Source organism: Plutella xylostella, chromosome 30 (genome assembly GCF_932276165.1).
Source record: "Plutella xylostella chromosome 30, ilPluXylo3.1, whole genome shotgun sequence".
NCBI classification, from domain to species: domain Eukaryota; kingdom Metazoa; phylum Arthropoda; class Insecta; order Lepidoptera; family Plutellidae; genus Plutella; species Plutella xylostella.
Genome location: NC_064010.1, coordinates 5,854,262 through 5,881,803, shown reverse-complemented (window position 1 = coordinate 5,881,803; position 27,542 = coordinate 5,854,262). Strand labels below are relative to the sequence as shown.

General features: G+C 42.0%; 1 protein-coding gene and 1 non-coding gene across 5 annotated transcripts in view; both read left to right on the top strand.

The window, feature by feature from the left end:
* The first annotated feature begins 212 nt into the window (after window positions 1–212).
* LOC105388620 (serine/threonine-protein kinase SIK3) overlaps window positions 213–27,542 on the top strand; it is a 37,265-nt gene continuing 9,935 nt past the window's right edge. For 2 of the 4 annotated variants that reach the window (XM_048632001.1, XM_048631998.1), the window contains exons 1-15: window positions 216–648; window positions 10,275–10,455; window positions 14,563–14,717; window positions 17,090–17,221; window positions 18,116–18,239; window positions 19,369–19,482; window positions 20,647–20,774; window positions 21,807–21,909; window positions 22,626–22,675; window positions 23,053–23,151; window positions 23,778–23,891; window positions 25,173–25,280; window positions 25,592–25,733; window positions 26,185–26,276; window positions 27,066–27,145. In XM_048632001.1, coding sequence (XP_048487958.1) covers window positions 499–648; window positions 10,275–10,455; window positions 14,563–14,717; window positions 17,090–17,221; window positions 18,116–18,239; window positions 19,369–19,482; window positions 20,647–20,774; window positions 21,807–21,909; window positions 22,626–22,675; window positions 23,053–23,151; window positions 23,778–23,891; window positions 25,173–25,280; window positions 25,592–25,733; window positions 26,185–26,276; window positions 27,066–27,145 — 1,772 coding nt within the window. In that variant the 5' untranslated portion in view covers window positions 216–498. Of the gene's footprint in view, window positions 649–10,274; window positions 10,456–10,747; window positions 10,886–14,562; window positions 14,718–17,089; window positions 17,222–18,115; window positions 18,240–19,368; window positions 19,483–20,646; window positions 20,775–21,806; window positions 21,910–22,625; window positions 22,676–23,052; window positions 23,152–23,777; window positions 23,892–25,172; window positions 25,281–25,591; window positions 25,734–26,184; window positions 26,277–27,065; window positions 27,146–27,542 lie in introns of those variants that run through there. The other 2 variants (XM_048631999.1, XM_048632000.1) reach the window with 2 other exon arrangements.
* On the top strand, window positions 16,070–16,141 carry Trnaa-cgc. Its single transcript has one exon. It is a non-coding gene; the product is annotated as a tRNA-Ala (tRNA).

Genomic DNA, 27,542 nt, shown 5'->3' with positions numbered 1-27,542 from the left:
GTTTCAAAACTTGCGCGGATGACGTAGGCGATGACGTACTACGTCACCAAGCTGCCATTTTGACAGCGACTGGTTCCCCCCTCTCACTCTGACGTTTGATTTTTCAATGAGAGCGACAGGGACAGCCGACATCGAGTAAGGTTGTGAATTGGGAACTTTTTTCATAAGCGAGGGTCGCACAACTTGTGCCGTTGGTTTTGATAACAAAACCACTGATAAGAAACTGTTGATAACACTTAAAAGAATAGACATTACGGTTCTGAATTATTGATGAACAGTTTTAAAATTGAGTTTGAAAATTAGGATAGTTAATATGAGTTTTGTGTTAAAATATTGCAGTTTGTTAATGAACTTCCAAGGCCGTACGTTGGACGTCCCCCTCGAATGACGTGAGTGACAGTGGCGCCCCTGGCGGCAGGAGCGGGAACAAAGCGACAGTAGAGTTCGGTCGCTCGGCGAAAAGTAGGGCCGAGCAAAATAAAACGCGATTTTACGAAAATGGCCAACAATTACAAGACTGTGCACAAAAGCAAACAATTCCCAATAGACCAGCTCGTCCGCGTCGGCAACTATGAGCTGGAGAAGACTATCGGAACGGGCAATTTCGCCGTAGTGAAGCTCGCTACACATGTTATTACCAAAACTAAGGTGCGTATCTCGGCATTCGGCCGTGTGTTCAGTGCTACCGTGTTATAATCAAGTGTTCTGGCTGCAGGAACGTGTTGTTCGACACCTGTGGTCCCGGCCGTCCACACCAAGTGCCCAGTGGTGGTCGGTGGTGTTGTGTGTTTGTTGGTATTTTTCCACCGCCGCGCCATGGATCGCCCGTCAGGTTTGCCAAACGCTGTCCGAATCGAAACTCGTTTAAAATCTAAACAGGCTGAGTGATGAGGGGGCGAAGACGAGGAGCTGATTAAAAAAATACGATAAACCAACCGGTTTGCGAGGCATCTGTTTACTATGCCGCCCGCGCGCCGCCACGCATCTCGCAATCAGCAGGGTTTTATGTACACAATTTCTCCTGCTGAAAAGTGTGACCCCTTTGCTTGTTTTCTTCTTTTGTTTGTGAGGTGTTTCCCGCTGTGAGTGGCCATGTCAGCTAAAATGGCGGTAAATTGTGATAGTATGACCTCCAAAACGTTTTTGTGATAATAATTATTGTCAATTGCCATGTTTATTGGATGTCCTCAGTCAATTAAGTGGCTCTGACTTCTTGTTGGCAGCGGAATACCCTGGTTAAATTGTTACAACCAATTTATTTGCATTAAGTATAATAATTCCAAAAGTTAGTTTGCGCTGTATTGTTGTCATTGGTTGTATCTCATTCTTGCCAGCCAGTTTTGGTTGGTGTATTTACTTATTTTTTAGGTTATTCTTAGCAGAATCTTAGTACCGTTCCTATTGGATTCTCTGCATATGAGTTATTGCTTTAATAAAATGTATTTTTTTTATTATTTGATTGCTTTGATGAAATGTATTTTTTATAATAAACACAAAATGTACATTATTTTTTGTGAAATAGATTTTCCAAGATATATTGCATTCAGCCTCATCAATTCTTTAAATCTACTTTGTTTAACTTGTACCTATATAAAACACAACCTACCAATTACATTGCCGTGCTTAACACAGATAATCTACTTATTTATTGCATAGTCAGACAAAAATGGTATGCCGCTGTTGATGTGAGATTCAAATAGACATTGCATTCTTCACCATAATTATTGTCACCTCCAAATTTATTGATTTGACTATCTGAAAATAAATGAATTGAGCAAAAAAACTGCATAACCCTTTAGCTTTGGCCATTCAGCTACTGTATTGCTAACAATCCATAAGCAGCGCCGCTCATCTGTCAGATCTGTACAAGTTAAATGTTAGATTTGAGTAAGGCTTGTGTGGTGGTAACCCCAAGTCAAGTCCCCAAGCAATATCAACTTTTCAGTGGCTGATTTTGGACCCTGGGCCATCTGCCACTGACAAGTGATCTGACTGGCTAACCCTAGCACCTCGTTGACAAACCCTTGTTGAGCTGTATTATTTGTCACCAGCATGCACGGGTCATTTTCTTGTGGGATAAAAGACACACTGTCACTCTCTGTAATTATGTTTTAGACAGTGACAGCATGTCTTTTATCGAGTCCCCACATATAGCCATTATGACGACTGAATGGCGTAGTGGTTAGTGACCCTGATTGCTATGCCGAAGGTCCCGGGTTCGATTCCCAGCTGGGGCACATATTTGTTTAAAGGCAGATATTTGTACTCGGGTCTTGGGTGTTGATATTTATATAAAATATGTATCTATCTATGTATTTCTGTAGATATATCAGCTGTCCGACACCCATAACACAGGTTCTGCTTAGCTTGGGGTTGGATGACCGTTTGTGAGATGTCCCCACATATAATATAATATTATAATAATTATCCAAATATTGTGAAACAGGCCCTAAGAAGAATACAGTCATAAGCAAACTTAGACCGCAACAATAATGGAGTCACAATCTAGTCCGGTTAATATGTCCTTACAACTTTACAACTCATTATCACATGCAGGCAATTGTAATCCCTGAAGGGATAGTCAAGGTGACTTGTAGGAGAGCCACCCTGTAGATTGCTGTATGTTATTGTACTCATGTGATAGGTCAGTAATGACTAGTAATGAGCTAATGAGTGATAGTGGTATGCAGAAAAAAAAATCAAATAGGTATTATTATAATCGCTTACAAATTATAAATTAATTAGAGAGATTCATCTTTTCTGAAACTATCTGCAGAAAAATAAATTTTGTTGGCTGTCAAGTTCAAGTCACAGTTTTAAGTTCGATCACCATTTTGTAATAATGAATAAGGTCGCAAATCTTCTAACCAAACTAATTCAAAATAAGAGCTCAGTGGCAGATGTGGGGTGTTATCAAATTTGTCAAGACGTTTCTTTTGCACTGACAGTCCATCTTGTACGTATATTGTTAATCTAAGCTCACACATTTTTGTTCACATTGAAAAGGTTGTTCAAGATGTCGAGATTTGTGATCGCCTTTTCGTCACATTTGCGCCACCTGGCGTGTTTATTATTTATTTTGGGGATTTTCCATTGGAAAATATATATAAATAATAGCAATAAAATGCTTTTGATGATGTCGCCAAGAGGACAGAGAAGATCAATATTTACTCTAAACATTTGCTTAACTGCAGTTGGCTTCAAATATTGGGAGCTTTTGTTGTTTCACGTTTCTGCTTTTACAGCCAGCAGGTGAATATTAATGCTCATGATTTTACGCGTTATGACGTCACGTGGTTTTGGCACATTCCACGTAGGTCTCTTCCAAGGAGCGCCTCAACACTCTGACCTCGGCCTTCCTCATCCAGCCAACACCGGCCACCTGTCTAAGGCCGTCGGTCCAGCGGCCCGGGGGGCATCCCACGCTACGTTGGCCTGTTCGTGGTCTCCATTCGATAACTAATTTACACTACCGATCATAAGAGTTTAAATGATGTAATAGAATAGGTGTCCTCAACATTCCTCCGTGGATGCACGCGATTTGAGCACCCGTCTGTGTGAGTACAGGGGGCTCAAACTATATTATGAAGAGAAACTAAGTTTCGGACGAGCTGACGAGCGAGCCACGACTCTATCTTGTTGTACAAACGTGCCGATTACACGACACCTCTCGCTCGTTCGTTTTTCGTCAGTGTACAGTAACCCTCCTGTACAACAGTCAACATTGTTTCCTTGGCTTCTCAGTTGCAATTGTAACGAGAGAAAGAAAACTTTGTCCTTACAAAAGTTTCCCTCGGCCGACCACGACGCGGCTTCAATCAAACAAATTAAGTAATCAGTCGCCTTTTGGCTCTGCGATACAAAACTTAACACTGAATACATACTCGTAACGCTGTTTTTGTTTTAAGGTAAGGCTAGCCTTTGTCTGTGAGATTCACGTGCTATTCTATTATACCTATTCTCTATGGGGGTGTAGGTACAGACCTGGCTCTCTCGAATGGAACCTTTGCGCATATTCCCAAGGTCTAAACTGCCTTGATATGTGAACCCTCCAACCCGCAGTGGACCAGCGTGGTGGGAAATGGTCCAAGCTTAGGAGGGCAGTTTAGACCTCAAGGGTATGCACAAAGGTTCCATTTGAGCGAGCCAGATACAGGTACTAACATCCCCGCAGATAATAAAATACAATAGTGTTGCAAAATTGGTATACTAAGCCGAAACCTACATGTGCAGCATGGTATATCTAAGCCCGAAACTGAAGTCAGAATTTGGAAATTCGCGAAAAAAATATATTATTTTCCATAATAAAAAGTCACGTGACCAACAAAGTTTCTATGGAAAATGAATCTTTTTTTTCGCGAATTTTCAAATTCTGACTTCAGTTTCGGGCTTAGATATACCATGCTGCACATGTAGGTTTCGGCTTAGTATACCCTTTTTGCAACACCCTGTATAATACACTGACGTGCAAAGAAACAGTTCCACTTACAGAATGCAGACACCAAATGGCCTCAATTTATTGAAACATTGAATAGGATTTTTTTACAAAATATTTACGTTTTTAGTTGGTAATATTCTGATGCGCCGTATAATGTACTTAAACGTTGCAGAAGGCGTTAAGTTAGCTTTTTCCGTTTAGAAGTAATTTGGTAATTCCTCAATGAACTCAAAACTCGAACTCAATTTTTTTTATTCATCGTAAAAATATAAAATTTTGTGATGAACGTCAATTTTTACAAACTACTCTCCGTTCGGATAAGGGGGGCCCTTTCTGTCTATGGAGAAGAACGGAGGCAAGAAACTCCTGAGCCATCTTTTCAAAAAAAGACTTAATACTAGTTAGTATACAATACTTATAAGCTTAATAATAATAATTATAATAATATGAACAGAGCTATTTATGATTATGGAACTATTTATGGAACTTTTTCATTGCCCGTGAGTGTATTAGGTTGGGAACCGCGGCACTAGCGAGTGAAGTGTGTAGAATAGATACTGGCTCGCGGCTCTAATTAGCAGCAATCACATTGTTGAGATTCCTCTCCGAATACTCAAGCCTTGTTTGTTGTTGAACTATCAGTAGGACGTATCACAGATGAAGTATTTTATTACAAGTACCTACAGTGCTCCAAAATTGATAATGCGCATAGAAATCGTTGACAGATCGGTTGTTTTCGATTATGTGACACATGATATTGACTCCTATTTCTTTCGAACAAGGTGCAAAATGCAAGTGTTTTTTTAAGGCTCTTACGATTTAATGATTCGGGTGTGAAGATCTGCATGTGCATTATTAATTTTGGACAAGTGTACATTAACAAATTGACAGTCTCATGTATTCGAGACAACGATATTTTAATACGAAATAGATAAAGTATCCATTCAAGAGAAACGTCTCGACAAATAGCACCCCACTTCTACCACTGAGCTCTTATTTTGAATTAGTTCGGTCAGAAGATTTGTGACTTTATTCATTGGTATTGGTATATATGTCGCAGGCATCTGGTTTAATCTCCTGTTTGATTGAACCGCTAGCCCGTTCATTGGATGACGCTGCTTAGTTGTATGACTAGGCCGAACGTTGATTGCACAAACGTCACTAAACGTCCAACTAGTTAGCTGACTTAAAATCAGTCAGGTGGTGAACAAAACAAATATGGCGTCTAACAGCTAACAGCTGACACAAAAAGCACCTATATTGTTAGTTTTTTGCAAATAAATTAGCTTTAAAGTGCGTTATTTGTGTTAAAATAGTGTGACAACATGGGTTTACCTATTATTACGCCGCGGGCGGATAGTTTCAAAGAAAAAAATGTGGCGTAACTGGATAATTATAAACCACAATATGAAGGTACGTTTATTGTTATTGTTTAATTAATTTGTGAGATAAGAGCTTTGTAACATAGTCTTTTTGTTGACTCTTGTCTGGTCATGTTCACCCTAACCAGACATTACAAAGTTGCTATACTATATCCCATTCAACGACTCCGCTGAATGACGTTCAGTCAAGACGTCGAACGTTACAATCAACGACTTGACGAGTTGTCCTTTAGTCATACAACTGAATAGCGCCATCCAATGAACGGGCTAGTGGTTCAATCAAACAGGAGATTAAACCAGATGCCTGCGACATATACAATTTAAAACGATTTTACAGTTTTTAACAAAATGTGAACAGTTTTCAGCTTTATAGGTGACACCTGACACTCAACAGCTTATTCGTAACTATAATAAAAATAAAATACTGTTAATCTAACCATAGACTAATTAGCCTATGATCTAACTAAGCTGATGAGGGATGTTATAAGTTCTTCGGCAGATATGACCGGCCCACTATCACCTCAGGGTTAGATTAGGTAAATAGTAGTAGTTAGTACACACTACGATGTTCTCAGGCCGAGGACGCCACAACCTCGAGTGAAGGACGAAGCCACCACGCCGCATGGCAACATAGTACACAATCTAGATTCGTGTCCGTTTTGCTAGCACTGGAGGTTAGCACATTGACATTCCTTTATAGCTCAACCATGTATTTAAACTACCCCTACTCTACTCCGCCGTTGAGCTAGCCACTGACGAATGCGTCCAAAAACCGATTGAAAACGTAATTTTTGGATGAGATACCTAAACGTATTAACAGATTATGTGGAGATGCTGGAAGTGGCCGGTGTCTGGCAGTGGACGATTGTGGCGTATGATCTACACTTTATCTACATTAATATACTTTTACATGTACATATGCGCACGACATCGACGACACGGTAGCAAGAGGCGACTGGCAAGCGAGCCACCCGCTTTTCGCTGTACATTTGTACTCACATGGTAGGCTGTGAGCCGTATCGCCGTTTTTTAATGAGTAGGTACAATGCACTTAGGGTACACATCTAGAGTATAGATGTGCAGGTTTCCTCTCGATGTTTTCCTTCACCGTAAGAGTACCTGGTACGTATAATTGTTATCTTTGACGTGGATTTTCGCCCCCTTTAATTTAACTCTCCTATAACCTACAAATGGAAAGCCTCTACACTACACGGCGTCTCTTATCTAACCTGCAGCCCTTAGCGGAGACAGTCGCGTGAATCGGTTTAGTTTCCATGTCATTATGGAAATCGCGAGGCCTCCCCGCAAGGTTGCGTGGTTCGGTTCTGTCGGCTCGGAACTTGGGATTGCCATGACAAATGGCACTGCCGACTGCCGTGTCGCTGTTTAATTAACCCCTGAAGAAGACGGGGTCTTATGCGTTTCGAGTTTGACTGTGACCTGATTGATTTCGATTAGACCGAGCAGGTCTACCTTAAACTACTTGAAGCCAGCTACCGTACTGCCACCGATCATAAGCATTTAACGATTCATAAGCAGCGTCGCTAGCCTGTCAAAACATCCAGATCTAGATCCATACAAGCTACGTCAGATTTGAGAAGCGAGCGACTTTGTTTACTGCCAGTTTCAATAACTCTATCTACCGATGTCAAAATAGTATGAAAGTAACTACCAGTCAGAGTTTTGTAACTGACGTTAGGGATGTTCAGTGGTAGTAACTGGGAAGCTGGTAACCCACTGCTCCTGTGTTCACTATCCATATCGCTGGCACGTGGATTCACCCGCTGGTACATTGTACCTACACACACTATTCAAAGTCAAAACATCGGGAACTGATAAAAGATATACATTTTATCAGAAACAAGATAATATTTCTGCACGATCGGATAACGGCGCGTGTTTGAGTGTTTTAACATTTCCGAATTCAAACATCTTTTCTACCTATAAAACCTGAAACTAACTGTATTCATTACACATTTATCTTTTTAACCCCTGACGCAAAAGAAGGGTATTATAAGTTAAATTACTGGCCTCTCTAGCTTCCTTCAACAATCAGTCGTTTTGGCTAGGTATCATCAACGATCCTAATCATCGTCACTTATCAGTCTAACATCTGTCAACTCCATAAAAATTTCACCAATTTTGATCGAAGCTAAGCATTGATGGCTAATGATCGGTGGAGGTAACCCCCCAGCTCCTCGTCTCGTGTGCAGACTGCTCGGAACTATCGATCTCTTCACGTGGAGATTCCAGACGTTACACAATCTCCCCGCTTGGAGGTCACTGAAGTGTTCTGCTAATTTGTGGCTGTTCAGAGATGTGCCGTATCAGGTGCTCAGATACAGGATAGGTACTGTTACGAAGTTTAAAATCCTTGTCTGATTATAATATCCTCTTCTTGGTGTGTCTGTGTCGACCATTAGGCCTAGACTAGGATTTGTCACGAGGTGTAAGGTTTTACTAGCTACATTCGTTTTCGTCAGTTGTCAACTGCCCTGGGAATAGTTGCATACCTTCCTATTTGTTACCCCAAAAAATATCGAATAAGAAAATTTTGAAAAAGCCTAACTTATCTACACGTAAAGATCCATTAACTAGTTCAGAATACACCATACCAAAGTCCACGAAGGCCTTAAGACAATTACAGCAAGCGAAGGCTATGTAAGCAGAACATATACCCCCAGCAGACGTCCCCGCGCGGTCAGGGTCCCCCCCGCGCGCCCCGCACCCCCGCGGCTGCACTCGCCGGGTCAAGGCGGCTGAGGGTCGCCGGTGGAGACAGCTGATGGATGTAGGGCTGCAGGCCTCTTCTTTCACTATAGTAATATGACTACCTGCCGGAAGTTGATTAAGGGGAGCCTGTTGTGCGATGTCTGTAAAAATTATATGAATGTGATAAAAATCTGTAAGAATTCTTTTCCGTAGATATCTATATCTTATTATATGCAGACAATGTTAAACAGTTTCATGGCAGAAACGATACAGTATACAGTCATGTACAATTGTACAATGTGAACGTTATTTTAATACGTAGATACATTTATGATACAAGCTATCAATTTAAAAGATTACTCTCTTACTCCTATTCTTCTCCATGAATCCATGGCCACATTGATTTACTTAGATGACGCATTGCTACGTAAAATTCCAATAGGAAATGAAAGTTTGAAGTTTTTTTTACTTGCAAACGTTCTAATTATTTTACGCGGAATCAGAATATTTCAAGGAGATTTGGGAAAGGAATATGCATAGGTACATACGGAAATAGTACTGCAATCATGGAAATGAAGCACTTTCGTAGTTAGCGTTGTTCTATATTACAATACAATAAATACAGTAAACCTAATATCGAAACATTATTACAGTTTCCGTTATGTTTGTACAGTTCCAACGTGGGCATTTTTTGAACTAACACTTTGCTATTACGAATTGCCTACCAATTTTACTATGGTGTGTGCAGCATACTGTAAGCCGCTGACTTTAGGAGTCAGCGCAAGCTAACAAACTGATTGAAAGCACTTGGGGTCATTCTATCCTACAAAAACCAACATTACTGAGCGTTGCCAGGCTAGTTACGACTCTATCCCGTCGTATTAAACATACCGATTGCAATAACAGCACTTTTTCGTTAGTTTTAGTCTTGCTACAGTGACTCTGACCATGATAGTACACGTGGGACCTTGGCGCCAAACTTATAAACAAAACGATTAGTAATGCATAATTACAATATTATGTAAAGATTAAGTAGGCATTCTTTTCTTCACAACCGCCCATATCCGGATTACGATATCGGCTTTAGATAAGATGTGCGATCGTAATAATATTTACGTTGTGTGCTGACCTAGTGATAGCCCGGGCGTAGGTTGAAAAACCCCCGAATATTGTGATGACAAATACGTAATAACCTTTGAACAGATGGACCGATTTCAATGAATAGTCCTGATCAAACAAAATGTGCCTACAGGGTGGTCTGTGACTTTCTGGACAATGTGCTCTACATACGAGTACTAAGCAACTTCATTAAGGGACTAACTCTGAAATAATAAAAAAACAGGTGTTCGTTTTGGTTGAGTAGGTATTTAACTTTACTATGGAACAGCTGTTTCAGCTGTGCACCGCCAACCACGACCCTATCTCGTTGTTATAAAGGTGCCGATTACATAGTTTGTTTTCTGTCACTTCAACTTGAAGATGGTAAGAGCTATGTTGTTTACATACCTGGGTCCACCTCATATTTGATGTGGACCCTCAGAGACCATCAGAGAATCCTAGCCCTTCATTCCATTGCCCAGTGGACAAAATGACCAAGATAACATTCTGAATTTTACGCTATTAAATTAAGGCCCAAACTAAACCAATTAAATATTAGAAATATGGGTTAAATCGTTGGACCAGTCCAACCAACAGTGTCAGCAACCCTAGCCATATTAACACCTCTCTCTTCTCCATTCCAGGTAGCAATAAAGATAATAGACAAATCGCGTCTGGACGAGGACAACCTCCAGAAGACGTTCCGTGAGATCGCCATCATGAAGCGGCTGCGACACCCGCACGTGGTGAGGCTGTACCAGGTGATGGAGAGCGCCTCCACCATCTACCTGGTCACGGAGTACGCGCCCAGCGGGGAGATCTTCGGTGAGTTATAGACGCCTGGTACTTTCATTGCAGAATACGTGCTTGCGTACTTGAATGTCTTGGTACCTCTTCGGTATTTATATGCTCCTAGTACCTTGATAGAACGATTGTGAGGTTTAGCAGCTGTTTATGTCGACTTCTTAGGCATTTATTGGAGCCTGGTACTTTTGTACAGTTTATTGATCAACATGGTGGCTATCTGTGGTATTATGTCAGTGTTTTGGAGCGCGTCCATGCCGCATTAAGACAAAATAGCCAATGGCGTCTCGAGGTTTTGACACATCCACCCGTGTCAATAATGGACGTATTCTTGAGGTCTGCATCATGAAGCGGCTGCGACACCCGCACGTGGTGAGGCTGTACCAGGTGATGGAGAGCGCCTCCACCATCTACCTGGTCACGGAGTACGCGCCCAGCGGGGAGATCTTCGGTGAGTTATGGAAGCCTGGTACCTCATATCTGGGAAGGGGAGTTTGAGCAAGGCATAAAATGTAGTCCTTCTGTGTTTATGGGATCCTGGTACCCGGGTAGCCAACAGAAATGTGAGGTTCAGTAGCTGTAAATGGTTATAGCTCTTCGGTATTATGGTTCTGGTACATTAGTATCATATTTGAGTAGTCGAATGTCTAGATATCTCTTTGCTATTTATGGGAGCCTAGTACCTCAATGCTTGTCAAGATTGAGTAGTGGAATAAAAGAAACAAAGAAATATCGTTTTGTAGTAGGTAGTAGTAGCAGCTAACATACAGAAATCTGTCCCAATATTATTACGATGTTGTCGTGATTCCATCAACCATCCCAATGGTTCAATAGAAAGTACCTACTTACTTTAGAAAGAGCCCCGTGGTTCCCACGTTCGTAGTCTTTCTGACAAGTGCTCCGATTTTCTCTCACAGCATGATTGTCTAGAGTAATCTAGACTATAAAATATGTCGGTAAAATATGTGAGGTTTGCAAATTTTCACTTATAAACACTTACGAGTTTTCCATAGAACTATCTAATGTCACTCAAAAAAACTACAGGATGCAGCGCAGCATAATAAAAACTTATAGTCAGGCTCAAGAAGAATGGTGTATGGTATGCCCCTTAGTCAGACTTATATAATATAGTCTCATGAAAAAGGGTGTTTACGTCAGTAAATTCAATATTAATCTCACACAAACCACAAAACTTATAATATTTTTCGGTCAAACCGCTGTTTTATCGATTATCGATATATGCAATTACGCAAGAGCCGGCCACTGCTCTCAACTGTCCAACGCCAAACCATGAATGAAAAAACAAAATGAAAGCAGTCTATTTCTGAACGCACAACACACTAACCTTGTTATTTTTATAAAACGCGGCTATTTTTAGACACATTTGTAGTAATTGCAGCATCAGGTGAGTTTACACCTGTCTGAGTATTCTGAATGGCGAGGCGGTGCTGGCGCGATCGTGGCGAGATACAGTGGGTAGAATAGGATAGAATACGACTTAATTGATCACCACCACAAACAGCATACCAAAAAAACGAGGAACAATTAAGAATAGACGGCTTACAGGCATCCTTGAATGGAAAGAAATTGAAAGTAAACATATTAGAAAGCGGTGTACTACCTACTATCCCACTAATAAATAATATTACTAAATAAACCATACATACTATTGTTAATTTGACTGACCATCCTTACACCACGGTGACAAACCCTGGTTTACGTGTTGTTCGTCACAAGAAGCGTGATTGTATTGGCATAGTTCAGCTACACTGAATACCGACACCGAACGAGATCGTACGAAATTGACGCAATGAGAGTATTTATTTGGTTATCAAATTAGCATATTTTCAACAAGAGAAATTCAGAAAAAAATGCGAACCGGTACCATTTACTTAGCCATAAGTATAGAATTTCTCAATTCACTTTTTATTGGCCACTTACAAAACGGCTTACTGGAACGCGCATTAAACGAGTTTATCTACGTCGATATAACGAACCCGTGCAACGGCAGCAGTCACATAAATAATTAGGATATTGGTCGCCTACGTCACGACGTAAGCGTGCCCTTTCCTAAACACTCGTAAAGGGCGAATCCTTATTTAATAACCACAAATAACCACGGAGATGTGGAGTGAACCGCCCTTTCCTGACCTCTGACCTTCGCGGGACCCTAATGTGAGCCTGCCTTTATACTCAGAACAAGGAATACAAACAGATACGTCTTCAATTTAATGTTGCGTAGTCTACACGTTGACGTGGGATATTTAAGAAAGCTATAGGATCTTAACAAATTTACGGGTTGTTGCTAAATCGGTATTCTAGTAAGCAAGAAGGAATGACTCAGCTCTTCAATGTGGCAACTTTTGTTCTACGACTTTTGCTAACCGTAAAAAATATATAAACTATATCTATTGCCCATACTAGAAAGTCACAAAAGTGAAATGGTATTATTAGGGCCTGCGCGCACTGTGACTTTCTGCGCCACGATTTTTAACGCAATCTTTATGTAATTTTTCATATTATGTCATAATATTTCTGTCATAAAAGTATCGCGCTACAAAAAGTGCAAATCATTCGTACAAATATAAGTAGCTATGATGATTATCAAACTAGTACTCTCCGTTCTTAAAGGGCTCTTTCTATCCGGCTCGAAGGACCGTGAAAAGGCTTGGTAGCTTCTCGATCTGAGCAACACAGGCCACCAAGCCTTTTCAATCTTACTAATTATTGCTCTTATTAGGCTATGTAAAGTTGTACTTAGTTCCTAAGATATATGTTATTTATTGTTTAAAATGATCTCAATTTATATAGATTTTTAATTCTGTTTTTTTTTAATGTTGTATTTTATGTTTCTTTTTGTATAATTTTAATTGTATTTTTTGAATGCTAAATTCTATTTTGTAAATACATAATTGTTGTACTACCTAGCAATAATCGCGTGTTGGCCATAGCTGTTAAGCATTATTGTTTTTATAATAAATAAATAAATAAATAAATAAATAAATAATCTCTTCCTCCTATGTTCTTTGCTCTGTGGCTTCCCGAACCACACTCATTCACAGAGTAGATGTATACCCGTGCGGGATCTTTTCGAAGAAACAATTTCCTTAAAGACAAAAATACCTAAATAATAATATAATTCCCTATAGAATACCGCTCAATTCTTCGTAATGTGAACGACACTCAAAGCTCAATTATTTTTATTTTGAGGTAGATTTTTATTACATTTTTGCAACACATTGGATAATCTTTACTATTTTCGTGCCTCAATAATTTAAAAAAAGAGTGCATTGTGGACCAAACTATCCTGCCTTTGTATTTAAATAGTAATAATATAAATACACTGTTCAGGATTAAACATTTCTTCTCGTGAATTGAAATTATAAAAGGCTGAATAAAGATTTTCTAGATTTTCTTTCTAAAACTATTCTCTTCTAAAAATAAGATTTTCGCTCATATTTCTACAATACTCTATAGTAAATCTAAATTTTATAGACTGGTTTATAAAAGTTGTTAGATTTAAAAATAGACTTAACTTATCAGAATATACGATACTATTAGCCATGAATGGAAGACGAAAAATTCATTTTGTATTCATTTCGCAGAGGCGTACCAGGCGTAACATTAATTCATTATTATTATTTTGAATATACTTTTTATTTTGATGGCCAATATCATCATGCAGTTAAATAAAGATTAATGGTGTGTATAGTATAAGCCGAAAGGGGGTGAATCAGGGGGTAATTTTTTGGAAGTAAGAACCCCAATTATATATCTTTCGACGGACCTATTTAGTATTCTAAGTTTTAAACAATATAATGGGCTTTCCTTATCGTACCTATACAACGGTAGCCATTTTCATACTATTTCAGTATTATAATCTCGTACAGAATTAACCCTCCTATAATAAATAACCTGTACTTACCTCCTTTAGGTTGGCTGGTAAACAATGCTTTTGGCATTATGTCCACTTTTTGTACTCTTATACAGGGTGTTGCAAAAAGAGAAACCGAAGCCTAACATTCAGATTTCAGTTTCGGGCTTACATATTATTATAACATGCTTATAGTATATTTGTACAATAAACTATAAAATAACTAAATAACCCCTAACCTGTCCACATTCCAGACCACCTAGTCTCAAAGGGCCGTATGCCGGAGCCCGAGGCCGCCCGAGCCTTCGCGCAGATGGTGGCGGCCGTGGGCTACTGCCACGCCAACGGCATAGTGCACCGAGACTTGAAGGCTGAGAACCTGCTGCTCGACAAACATATGAATATTAAGGTGAGTGGGAGAGATTGATTTTGTTGTTAAGGCCACCTTTGGATCACCTAGAGAACATACGGATGGCATGAGACCCGAATTTCGGAGGTTTCTTGTATTAGAATCTAGTGTAATTTGTCCAAAAGTACCAGGAGTCAATGCAATATGAAGAGGTAACGTATTACTAAAGGAAACACTCTTGATTCTGTCTGACCACGGCAAAATACAGAGAAATTTATCCACTGTAATACGTACAAAAGTACCAGGACTGCATAGAACATAGGGAGGTAAGAGCCAGAGTCTTCGCGCAGATGGTGGCGGCCGTGGGCTACTGCCACGCCAACGGCATAGTGCACCGCGACCTGAAGGCTGAGAACCTGCTGCTCGACAAACATATGAATATTAAGGTGAGTGGGAGAGATTGATTTTGGTGTTAAAGCCGCCTTTGGATCATCTAGAGAACATACGGATGGCATGACATCCCAATTTTGGAGGTTTCTTGTGTTAGAATCTAGTGTATTTGGTCCAAAAGTACCAGGAGTCAATGGAATATAAAGAGGTAACATATTGCTAAAGGAAGCACTCATGATTCGGATCTTGATTCTGTGTGACCACGGCAAAATACGAAGAAATGGTATTAGAATCCACTGCAATACGTACAAAAGTACCAGGACTGCATGGAACATAACACTCTTGATTCAGTCTTACCACGGCAAAATACAGTGAAATGGGATTAGAATCCACTGTAATACGTACAAAAGTACCAGGACTGCATGGAACATAGGGAGGTAAGAGCCAGAGCCTTCGCGCAGATGGTGGCGGCCGTGGGCTACTGCCACGCCAACGGGATAGTGCACCGGGACTTGAAGGCTGAGAACCTGCTGCTGGACAAACATATGAATATTAAGGTGAGTGGGAGAGATTAATTTTGGTGTTAAAGCCACCTTTGGGTCACCTAGAGAACATACGAATGGCATGAGACCCCAATTTCGGAGTTTTCTTGTGTAGGCGTAGGGCACATAACAGCTAGAAAGTCAGGAAATATAGGTTAATCTAAAAATAATGATTTCGGGGAGGTTCCGTGACTTACAATCTAGTATAATTTTTCCAAAAGTACCATGGTTCAATAGGATATGAAGAGGCAAAGTATTGCTTGCATACTGTAATATGTATGTACAAAACTACCAGTATAACCAGAAACATAGGTTATCTCTGCGGGAAACTCAAGAATATTCTGAATTTATTTGTGCATATGAAGAGGTAACCTATTCATTCATCAAAATACGTTTAGTAGTTCGTTGTAAAGTTTTTCTGTGTCTATCTTGAATTTAAACGTGACGTAGTAATCGATAATTTCGCACTACTTCTTATCCGGGGATGTAACTCAGTGGTAGAGTGTCTGCTTCGCATGCTGAAAGTCCTGGGTTCAAATCCCAGCATCTCCAAACATTTCCTTTTTTTGTTTTTTTTTCTTTTGCCTATATTTTTTTAAATATTTATAAGGATATTTTATTCAAAAAAATTTCAGTCATTATTTGAACTACTTTTAGTAGGTTCTTATATTACTTACTAGCCTCTCCAAACCAGATTCGATCCTTTAAAGGGTTTCCCGTGGGAATTCCGGGATAAAAAAAGCACCCAAGCCGACCAACAACTAGGTCACACTGGACAACTTTGTACAAAATGATGGGCCTCTATTTTAATAAGTTAGTTGACTTTTACTGGCGGAGTTGTTTATTTAACTCTTTTACAATGCTATATAGAACAAAAGAATAATTACCTTAGATTATGTATTTGTATTAAATAAGTTATTAGAGAAAAAAACTTTGTGTAGACTAATAAAGAATATCTATCTAAATATCACCGCAAATATAAACAGTTGCTGCATAAAACCTTTCATAAGTTATTAGATAAAATCATTTAGGTACCTACATATGTTTTTTTATTTAATGTATTGTATGGTATCTTGTATCCCACTGCAGGGCAAAAGTCTATCTCTCCTTCTTCTATCTATCCTCTTCCTACAAAAGGCACCCGGAGCCTCTAGTATGGGTTTTGAATTACTAAACGAAAACGAAAAAAAGTTTAAGTTTTCTTCTCTCATTTGTTTACATTATCTGTCAAAAGTTTCATGATAATTTCCGCTAGAGGCGCTACTTTGTATGCGAGTAAACCTAAACTTTAGTTTACATGAAAACAAAAACAATGTTACTTTAAATAATCCAGGGTTCTAGCTCTAGCTGAAAACCAGCGCTATGGCCAACTATAGCACCAAGCTCAGCTAGAACCCATTTCAGCACCGGGAAGCAACACTCATAATAATTTCTAATTACTTTTTAAACTATTATTTATCATTTGTTTTAATCTTCTTTCTCTGTTTTATTGTTCCTCAGCTAGCAGACTTCGGCTTCAGCAACGAGTTCCGGGCGGGCGCGGCGCTGGCGACGTGGTGCGGGTCGCCGCCCTACGCCGCGCCCGAGCTGTTCGAGGGACGCCACTACGACGGACCCAAGGCCGACATATGGGTGAGTGCCTCCTGCAAGCTTCTACAAGCCTGGTAGTTGAATATGCCAAGGTAAACGGATTAAAGCGACAACGAGACACTTCCTAGAGATCTCTGCACGCCTGGTAGCTCAGGAAGCTAAGCAAAGCGGATGGAAGAAACAAAGAAGGTACCAAGCGCACAGGAGTAGCTAGGAAATGTCTCTTTCGTATCCAGATAAGCATTTTTGATGTAAAAGTACCAGGCTTCCATAAATCAAGCAGAGGTTTGCATAGATTTTGCTACAATTGCGGATTGTTTGGTCTAGTTACTGCTACGTCGATACCAGGCTTGCTGAAGTGTTCAGAAGGTTGTCAGCACAGACGGTGCGTTCAGTGAGAGTTCCGCTGGCGACGTGGTGCGGGTCCCCCCCCTACTCCGCGCCCGAGCTGTTCGAGGGACGCCACTACGACGGACCCAAGGCCGACATATGGGTGAGTGGCTCTAGAGATCTATGTGAGCCTGGTACCTCAGGAAGCCAAGGCGAAGGGATTGAAGAAACCACGAGACATCTCCTAGAGATTTCTGCACGCCTGGTAACTGAGAGAACCGCTGGAGAGTAGTTTTCAGCAGTGACGGTGGTACCAGGCGGTGCCATATTATTAACGTCGCTTTATTTTAGCACAAATCTGCTAAATAACGATTATGTGGACGCGAAAGAGACACTATCTAGCGACTTCTGTGAATCTGATACATGACAGAGGTAGCTAGCTCATTGCTTCTATCCCCTGTCCAGTGGCTTCATGAACTACCAGGCGCGGATAATTCGCTAGGAAGTGTCTTAAGTCTTGGGTGTACCTAACTATAGGGATACCAGGCGCGTGATCAATGAAGCGAGGGTTTCATTTACTAATCTGTGTTCTTCTCTTACCCGCAGTCGCTGGGAGTGGTGCTATACGTGCTGGTGTGCGGCGCGCTGCCGTTCGACGGCGGCACGCTGCACGAGCTGCGCGCCGCCGTGCTGGCCGGCAAGTTCCGGATACCCTACTTCATGTCTCAGGGTATGTAAGAAAAAAAACAGAACTGTATGTCCCATACGTTGCGAAAGCAAAATAACACCTCCTAGAAACTTCTACACTCCTGGTAAGTAAGAGAGCCACTGGAATGTGGATTTAAGCAGCGTAGAAGGTATCAAGAGTCTGTAGGAAGTGAGTAATCACATAGGTGATTACTACGAAGGTACTAGGCGCACATAAGGATCTAAGAACTGACCTATGAAGAATAGAGTGTAGTATAGCTGTTGCTACGGAGGTATGTGTAGGAGGTCGTCAGTTCAGACGGTAGACTTCATGTCTCAGGGTATGTTGTATTCACTACCCACTTGGGCGGTGGTGCTGTACGTTCGACGGCGGCACGCTGCACGAGCTGCGCGCCGCCGTGCTGGCCGGCAAGTTCCGGATACCCTACTTCATGTCCCAGGGTAAGAAAAAAAAACAGAACTGTATGTCCCATACGTTGTGAAAGCATAATAACACCTCCAAGAGACATCTGCACTCTTGGTAAGTAAGAGAACCACAGGAGAGAACGTTATGTCTCATAGTTTGCAATAGCAATACTTCCTAGAGATTTCTACACTCCTGGTAAGTAAGGGAGCCACAGGAAAGAACTTTATGCCTCATAGTTTGCAATAGCAATACTTTCTAGAGACTTCTGCACTCTTGGTAAGTAAGGTAGCCACAGGAAACAACTTTATGTCGCATAGTTAGCAATAGCAATACTTCCTAGAGACTTCTGCACTCCTGGTAACTGAGAGAGCCACTGGAAAGTGGCTTTAAGGAGCGTCGAAGGTACCAGGCGCACAGAAGTCAGTAGGTAGTGATCTCTATGCTATATGTGATTACTACGGAGGTAATAGGCGCACAGAAGTATCTAAGAAGTATCTATATTGCTACGCCGGTACCAAAAACTTCAATATTTGGTAAGTATTTTTTTTGTGCTACAGCTCAACATAGCTCGAAATTGTTAGACTGTAGCCACTGTAGCTAGAAATAGCGCCATCTAGCGGCCACCGCACTAATCGCTCTTAGCGATAAGGCCGCCTATTGCTCATTGTTCCTGGTTTATAAGTATTTTTGTATGTTTAACTATTTTTGGTGACCATTATGACTACAATAACTAATTGCCTTCCAGAGTGCGAGCACCTGATCCGGCACATGCTGGTGGTGGACCCGGAGCGGCGGCTGTCGCTGCGCGCCGTCGCCAGGCATCGCTGGCTCGGGCAGCCCACTGCTGGGACACATCTGGGTAAGTCTATCTATCTATCATAGCAGATTTTCCGCATTTAGCCTCTAAGGTGGGCCATTATGCGTGAAATACCTACGGGGTGACTAGCTATTAAGCCACCCAAGCTCACGCCAGAAAGCCAGTAGACGACCTAGGTTGCTTATGATTTCCCGGAGGGACCCCGGAGATCCGAGGGTTTTTGATCGTAGTGTCTCCAATCTGGGTAAGTCAACATAACATAGTACGGTCTGAGAAACCTGAGTGACCTGTAAGTTGAGTTTAATCTAACTGTTGCTACGGTTACCACCGGTAAAAGTACCAGACGTCCATAAATGAAGCAGAGGTTTGGATAGTTATTGATAGTAATGCTGATAGTTTGGTCTAGTTATTGCTACGTTGGCACCAGGCGCGCTGAAGTGTCTAGGAGGTCGTCAGTACAGACGGAGGGTCAGGCACATGCTGGTGGTGGACCCGGAGCGGCGGCTGTCGCTGCGAGCGGTCGCCAGGCACCGCTTGCTCGGGCAGCCCACTGCTGGAACGCATCTGGGTAAGTCAACTTATGTTGCGAGTGTATTACATCACATCACGATCCATCACGTCTCCACTGCCGGGGCACGGGTCTCCTTCCAATGAAGGAAAAGTTTTAGACCTAGTTCACCACGCTGGCCCAGTGCGGGTTGGTGTATAATTATTATTAATAGCTGTTCCCGCGCGCTTCGCTTCGCCTTAAAAAGTTTTCCCGTGGGAATTCCGGGATAAAAAGTAGCCTATGTTCTTTCCCAGGGTCTAGACCGTATGTATACCAAATTTCATTCAAATCCGTTCAGAAGTTTTGGCGTGAAAGAGTAACAGACAGACAGACAGACACAGTTACTTTCGCATTTATAATATTAGTTAGGATTATACACTCGCGAGCAATGAAAAAGTTCCAGTGACATATGGAACGTCAATGGCAGGTGACTTTTTCATTGCATGTGAGTGTAGTACAGTCTGGAGCAAATACATCTGACTCCTTCCAGTGCTACTTACTAGTTCTCAAAACGCTATTTTTTTAAACCGATAAATGCAAACGTAACATATACAGACACTAACAGGGCTAGTAGAAAACTAGCCTTGTTACCTATCGTAAAATGCTCACAGCACATGCTGAGTTGGTCACATTTTCACACTTTTTCTTTTCCACAGACCTATCGACGGGCTCGTGCGGCTGCTCCCTGTGCCGGCGCCAGCTGCAGCCGCCCGCCGCGCTGCACGCCGCCGCGCTGCAGCACATGCAGGCGCTGCCCGGCCTGCGCGCGCACCACGTGCTCGAGGTGAGCTGTCCGCGCTGCTAGCGAGCTGTCCGCGCTTCTAGCGAGCTGTCCGCGCTGCTAGCGAGCTGTCCGCGCTGCTAGCGAGCTGTCCGCGCTGCTAGCGAGCTGTCCGCGCTGCTAGTGAGCTGTCCGCGCTGCTAGCGAGCTGTCCGCGCTTCTAGCGAGCTGTCCGCGCTGCTAGCGAGCTGTCCGCGCTGCTAGCGAGCTGTCCGCGCTGCTAGTGAGCTGTCCGCGTTGCTAGCGAGCTGTCCGCGCTGCTAGTGAGCTGTCCGCGCTGCTAGCGAGCTGTCCGCGCTGCTAGTGAGCTGTCCGCGCTTCTAGCGAGCTGTCCGCGCTGCTAGCGAGCTGTCCGCGCTGCTAGTGAGCTGTCCGCGCTGCTAGCGAGCTGTCCGCGCTGCTAGCGAGCTGTCCGCGCTGCTAGCGAGCTGTCCGCGCTGCTAGTGAGCTGTCCGCGCTCCTGCCATCGCCACCGTGGGCACTGTGCTCATATCACGCATACATAACAGAGATCATATATTTTCCGCCACAAAACACAGGTCATCTGCATACATACATGATCTCTGTTACGAGTTTACGACGTCATACATCGATTTTGGTGTTCAATAATTTTCCGTCCGAATGTGGATGCCCTCACGTGCCTGACACGAAAGAAGAAGACGAACTACCACGGCAAAGTAAAGGGCGAACAGAGTGGGCGCTAGGACACATCCTTGTTTGACTCCACAGGTAACTGAGAAAATCTCTCTCAGGGCAGCCGTATTTCTCCAGAATTATCCAAATATCCATAGAGCCGCTCGGAGGAACTATCGAATGCCTTATGTATGTCTACGAAACACAGGTAAAACTGTTGTCCTTGCTCTTTTCTTTTAGTTGGCGTAGACTGGCGAAGATCGCTTCGCAGGTTCCTGAAGTTCCTCTTTGAAGTTGTTTTGATTCTGACAACAATTCAGCTGAATTCAGCATACCGCTCTGTACAAAATGTAAAGCGCACGGAGCATAACATTGTGTTAAATTTAATATCTGTGTTCGCAGGCGGTGCAAGAGGAGAGGTTCGACCACATATCCGCGATCTACCACCTGCTTGTAGACAAGTTATTGCAGAGGAGCAGCGCAAGGAACAGCCTCACTAGTCAAGGTGAGAGATGTCCCTGGTCGGGTAGGCAGAGGTGCATTGATGTGTAAAACTTATAGAGGTTAAACTATTGATATATTGGAAATTAGGGGAAAGGACGGGCTCAACACGAGAGCTGCGGCTCAAGGTAAATACCAAACTGTAAAAGTTAATAACTATTTTGGAGGCAGATTGTTACAGCGCAGAATTCCATTGTTATATAATGAGATGCCTATCCATATAAGAAATGAACCAAATAAAAATACATTTTCAAGATTATATAAAACTTTCCTTCTACAAAATATAGCTATGTAATTATTGCTAATTAAAAACCTACCCTATATAACATTAATAATCAACAATATGTCTATGTACTTATGTAACGTTAGGTATGTCTATCTTTTGTAAAGTTAAGAAAATGTTAAGTTAAAACTTTTTAAGTACTTATAAGTAATCATAGAAAAAGAAGTGCGACTCCCTCCCCACAGACAAACCAATATGTACTTGGTTTTGTGGGATGTATTAGGTTAAGCTTATTTGTGAAATAAATATATTTATTCATTCATTTATTCATTCATTCAAAAAGGAAACATATTGCAATATGTGGGACTGTGGGTACGTTTTACGTCTGTATTAATAAAACATATACTGTTTGCTTGCCTATCGCATTGGAGTAGCTGTAATGATAGGTTTTAAGTTATTTAATAAATAAATAAAAAATAAAATATTGTTTTTTCCAGACTCAATAGAATCGACTACATCGCAGCCCTTAGATCTCACTAGTTGTAAGGTAAGTTTCATTATTATCATTGTTACCTTACTTTCTAAGTGTCTGGCTACCAGACAGTCTTCAAAACAGCGATGCTACTTAGGCGATATAGGGGTATGCAAGGGGGGATGAGTTAGTCCCACCAGGTGATACTTTTTCATCAAACTATGCATATGAAACCCAACTTGTCTTTTTAACCGACTTTCAAAAAAGTACAGTAATGCTCTAATTTCTCTTTCACCCAGTCGATGGTTGGCTGGAAGAAATTGCTTTTTGGCCCGCCTCTGTATACGTCCTGTTGTTTTTTAATGAGTAACTGTTCTGTATTGAATTGAATGCTTGTGTATGTGTACAATATTGTTTTTATAAATAAATAATAATATTCTATCTAATTTCAGAATGAAGACGAGGACATGGAGGCGGAAGACTCGGACGAGCTGGTGTCTGTGCCCAGCGCGAGCGTGCACTACCTCACAGACAAGGATACACTGGAGAAGGTAACGTATAACACGCTTTATTGGGCGAGGTGGATATAAATAAGGCTCTCAAAAGAAGCGCCACAACACTCTGAGCCTCTAGTAGGGGTTTTGCTATTTACAGAAACGGAAAAAGTTATTTTTTCTCGTTTCATCTGCATACATTATCTGTCAAAAGTTTCATGATAATTTCCGCTAGAGGCGCCACTTTGTATGCGTAAACTTCTATAGTTTTCGACAAACAAACAAACCTCTAATAGACTTTTTGTCCTCGGCCTTCCTCATCCAGCCACTACCGGCTACGAGGTCGTTAGTCAAGCGGTCCAACGGGTTGGAGGGCGTCCCACGCTTGCCTATTCGTGGTTCTTCACTCGAGATTTCGTTTATCCAACCAGTCACTGCTACCACTTTAGCTTGCCTCGATAACTTCAATTCTTTTATGGATAACCTTATTGTTAATGTTGCCAAAATCAGTTTTACCTGTGTTTTTTTTTTATTAAATGGGGAAACATTTACTCGCCGAAAATTCTGCCTTTGACCTAAAGCGGAGAACTATTCGCAAGTAGTACCTACACTATCTTTACGCTCCTATAAATATCCTCTATTTTTATACCTTACTCAACATCACAACACCTCTTTCCCACCAGTTCGGCGACGGCACAACACAACCTGTCCTAGTGGAGCCCCCTCCGGCCAACAGCGGCGAGCCGCACGCCGCGCGCCGACACACCGTGGGGCCCGGCGACTGCAGGCACACACAGGTAACGCATAACACCTCGGAGTAACCGCAGTGGTTAATTGATATTTGTACCAGGCGAACAGGAGGTTGAAAGAGATGGATGGGCCTAAACCTGATAGGAGCAGTACCTTACTCATTGAGATAGTTCCACCTGTATGTAGACAGATAGACAGGTAAATTGTATAACACCTAGGATATCCTCAAGCGGGTAAACAAGCTAGTAAGTGGGGTAGAGGTACCAGGCAACCAGAAATGTAAAAGAGATGGCTGCTAAAGGAAGAAAGTCACTTCTTTTGTAAGCGATTTATCATGAGAAGTACCAGGAGACAATGAGTTGCGAAGAAGTTAGTGGTACTAGTTAGTACAACACAACCTGTCCTAGTGGAGCCCCCTCCGGCCAACAGCGAGCCGCACGCCGCGCGGCGACACACCGTGGGGCCCGGCGACTGCAGGCACACACAGGTAACGCATAGCACCTCGGAGTTACCGCAGCGGTTAACGAGTAAGAGAGGTGTTTGTAATAGGCGGATAGGAGGTCGAAGGAGATGGCTATAAACCGAATAACAGAAGTAACATCTTGGTTTAAACTTATGAAATTACTCTTAGTAATAAGGCCGCCATTTGTACCGTCTATATTGTACATTTCCTTGTGTAATTTATGTTTGTGTGTGCAATAAAGAATTATCTATCTATCTATCTATAAACTGTACTACCCATAGATAGATACACACAGACAGATACAGGTATATTGTATAGGAATGCAAAAGAGATTATTGCTAAAGGAGTAAAGTTATGCTATTCATAAGAGTTCTGTCATCATAAGTAGCAGGAGACAATAAGTTGTGTAGTTGTGTTTTATTATTACCAACGCATATTTTATTGGCTGCCTGAATGAAGGTATCAGCTGCTGCTGTACCTTACAGATTACCTGATGCCTGGTTTTAGTCTTAGTTATGCCAAATCACATTATCCGTATTCTTATTAGGCAACTGTGCAGCGAGCATAGGATTCGATACTATTTTCGAATCTACACGAAGGGTCACTTTTACTAAACGCTAAACGTAATTAAATCAAATTTTAAATACATTTTGTACTAACTGACAGACGTATGACAGGCTACTAAATACGTTAGGCTACTAATAGCGTTTGGTGAAATTCCACCTAACATAAGAAAAAAATAAATGTCACTTTTGAACCTAACTTTGCCTTACATTTTGACAGTGACAGTTGACGATACGCAATGTTAACGGAGGATCGAAACTTGTGCTCACGACTCTGTATATTTACCCTCCTTCCTCCCCAGGCCCTGGAGCTATCCTGCGTGTCCCCGGGCCCCCCGGCCGCGCCGCTCGGCTCGGCCGCCTCCGCCGACGGACACACGGCGCCGTTGTACCTGCCCGCGCACTTCACCGTGAGTCCCATCTCCTTTAAACGTACCAGGCGATCAGGACGTCGGAAGAAATGGCTATAAACCTAATAGTAATAATAAAAGCTAAACCCTGAGGAAGTTGCAGCACCTGTAGACAGATTCTAGCCCCCTTATTCATAAAAAAGTTACTGGACGGATTAACTATTGAACTGTTTTGTCACTCTCTGTCAAAGAACAAATTGTTCTCTGTTTTAATACGATTTTTTAAGAAGTGAGCTGGTATAGATACTTATGATTTTTTTAACAATGTTCATCGAATTAGCTAACTAATTATCTTTCCTCTCCCCCCACAGCAGCAGCCATCCCCCCACGTCTCTCTCCTGCCGCACACGAACCTGGCGGCGCGGCTGCCCGCCCTACAACACCAGCCCGCCAGGAACTTCAGCGTCAAGGACCAGCACCTGCTCAAGCCGCCGCACGCCATGCAGACGCACGGTCAGTGGAGATAGGCGTCTCTAGTGAGTGGAGATAGGCCCCCTAGTGCCAGGAACTTCAGCTTCAAGGACCAGCTGTGGAGATAGGCGTCTCTAGAGACTTGCAGACGCATGGTATGGAGAGATGTTGAAGTGAAAAAGCCAGAGGCTTCTTTCACAGGATTCTTTCAATTCGCCGCCATGTCGCCACGCGCGCTTCGTCCATCCGTATTTCTTTTCTTTATAGTTTTGTATCATTACCTGATGTAAAATTATCTTTAGACTAAGTCTAAGGATTTTCAGAAAGAAATCACTGTTACTATACTTCGAAGTTGAAGCTTACTGTTAAACTTCGAAACCGCGATGTAGGATTTCATACATTTGCTATGTGTTGCGTATGATCAACGCTACTTCGTCCACCACATTTTTATTAATATTTCTATACCATAACATAGTATTTGTATCTCCTGCAGCGTCAACATTCGGTCGTCGCGCGTCGGACGGCGGCGCGCACGTCCCGCGCGGCCGCGACGCCGCCTGCTGCCGCTCCGCGCCGCCGCCGCACGTATGTATTGTAATTATAATAATAAATAAAAAGTCAATGGAAAGTACAGACTGTCCACATATTGCCTATAGTCCTTGAGCCCATCATCATCATCACCCAATAATCACCCACTGCTGCACATAGGCCTCTCCCAAGGAGCGCCACAACACTCGGTGTCGTCCGCGAAGCGGATACAGACAGATAAGAAAGCTGAATTATATTCTCACGCTGAGTTGCACAAAGAAACTTAAAGCTAACGTCGGCTTTAAATCTGTTGCTGCCTTACTTTGGCAATATACGTATGTATCACAATGATAATAAATCTAAAGTCAGTGGAAGATAAAGACAGTTTACGTTATAGTGCCATAGCCCAATCCACGACAAGAATTATACCCAAAGCCTATATAAATAGCCTATAAATCATGAAAATACTACATCTCACCACTCACCTTCTTCAGAAAGCCACAATTGCCAACACAAATATCGTGAGAAAATTCCTCGTCATCTTGCATCACCGATCCGGTTACGTTAGGCTAAGGCCCGCGTTATATCGATATAAAACTTACCCTGAATAGAGGGAGATCAAAACGCCATAAACAAACTGTTTACAAACAATCAATGAATTTATAATTAGGCAAGTAATGAAAAATAATCTCTGCGCAAATTTTCGGCTAAGGCCTCCTGTATAACCATCCTATCTAAACTTAAAGAGAAAGTCGTAGAACAAAAATAACCCTGAGTCATTACCATTTGGCTTACTACACCCTTTTTGTAACACCCTGTATAACCCCCTTTATTTTATGTACGCAGACGTCGGAGGGCGGCGCGGCGGCGGCGGAGGAGGCGGAGGGCGAGGGGGGGGACGCCGCCTACAACAACAACCTGTGCAGGTGACTACCAGTGGCATTCACTTACGAAACCATTTGACAGGTCTCTTAAACAAAAGGGGAACGCTCCATACATTTTAATAATACCTAATAAAAATCTTTATTCAAGAAAAAACGGTTAACAATAGTTAAAATTTTTATTCACATTCTTATAGATCCATAGGGCCTTACCATAAAAACTTAGATAGATGCTAAACGCTGTCAGTTGGCTTATAAATGTGTCAATATTGTATGTATTTAAACACCCATTAAACAAGGTTTTATTTGCGTGCGTATATTCGTCCTTCGGACCGGACAACGCAGCAGTCCTTTCCCAACCAAACAACAAAAACCTATATTTGTATTGATACACTAGGCCAGCGTGGTGAACTAGGCCTAAAACCCTTCCTTCATTGGAAGG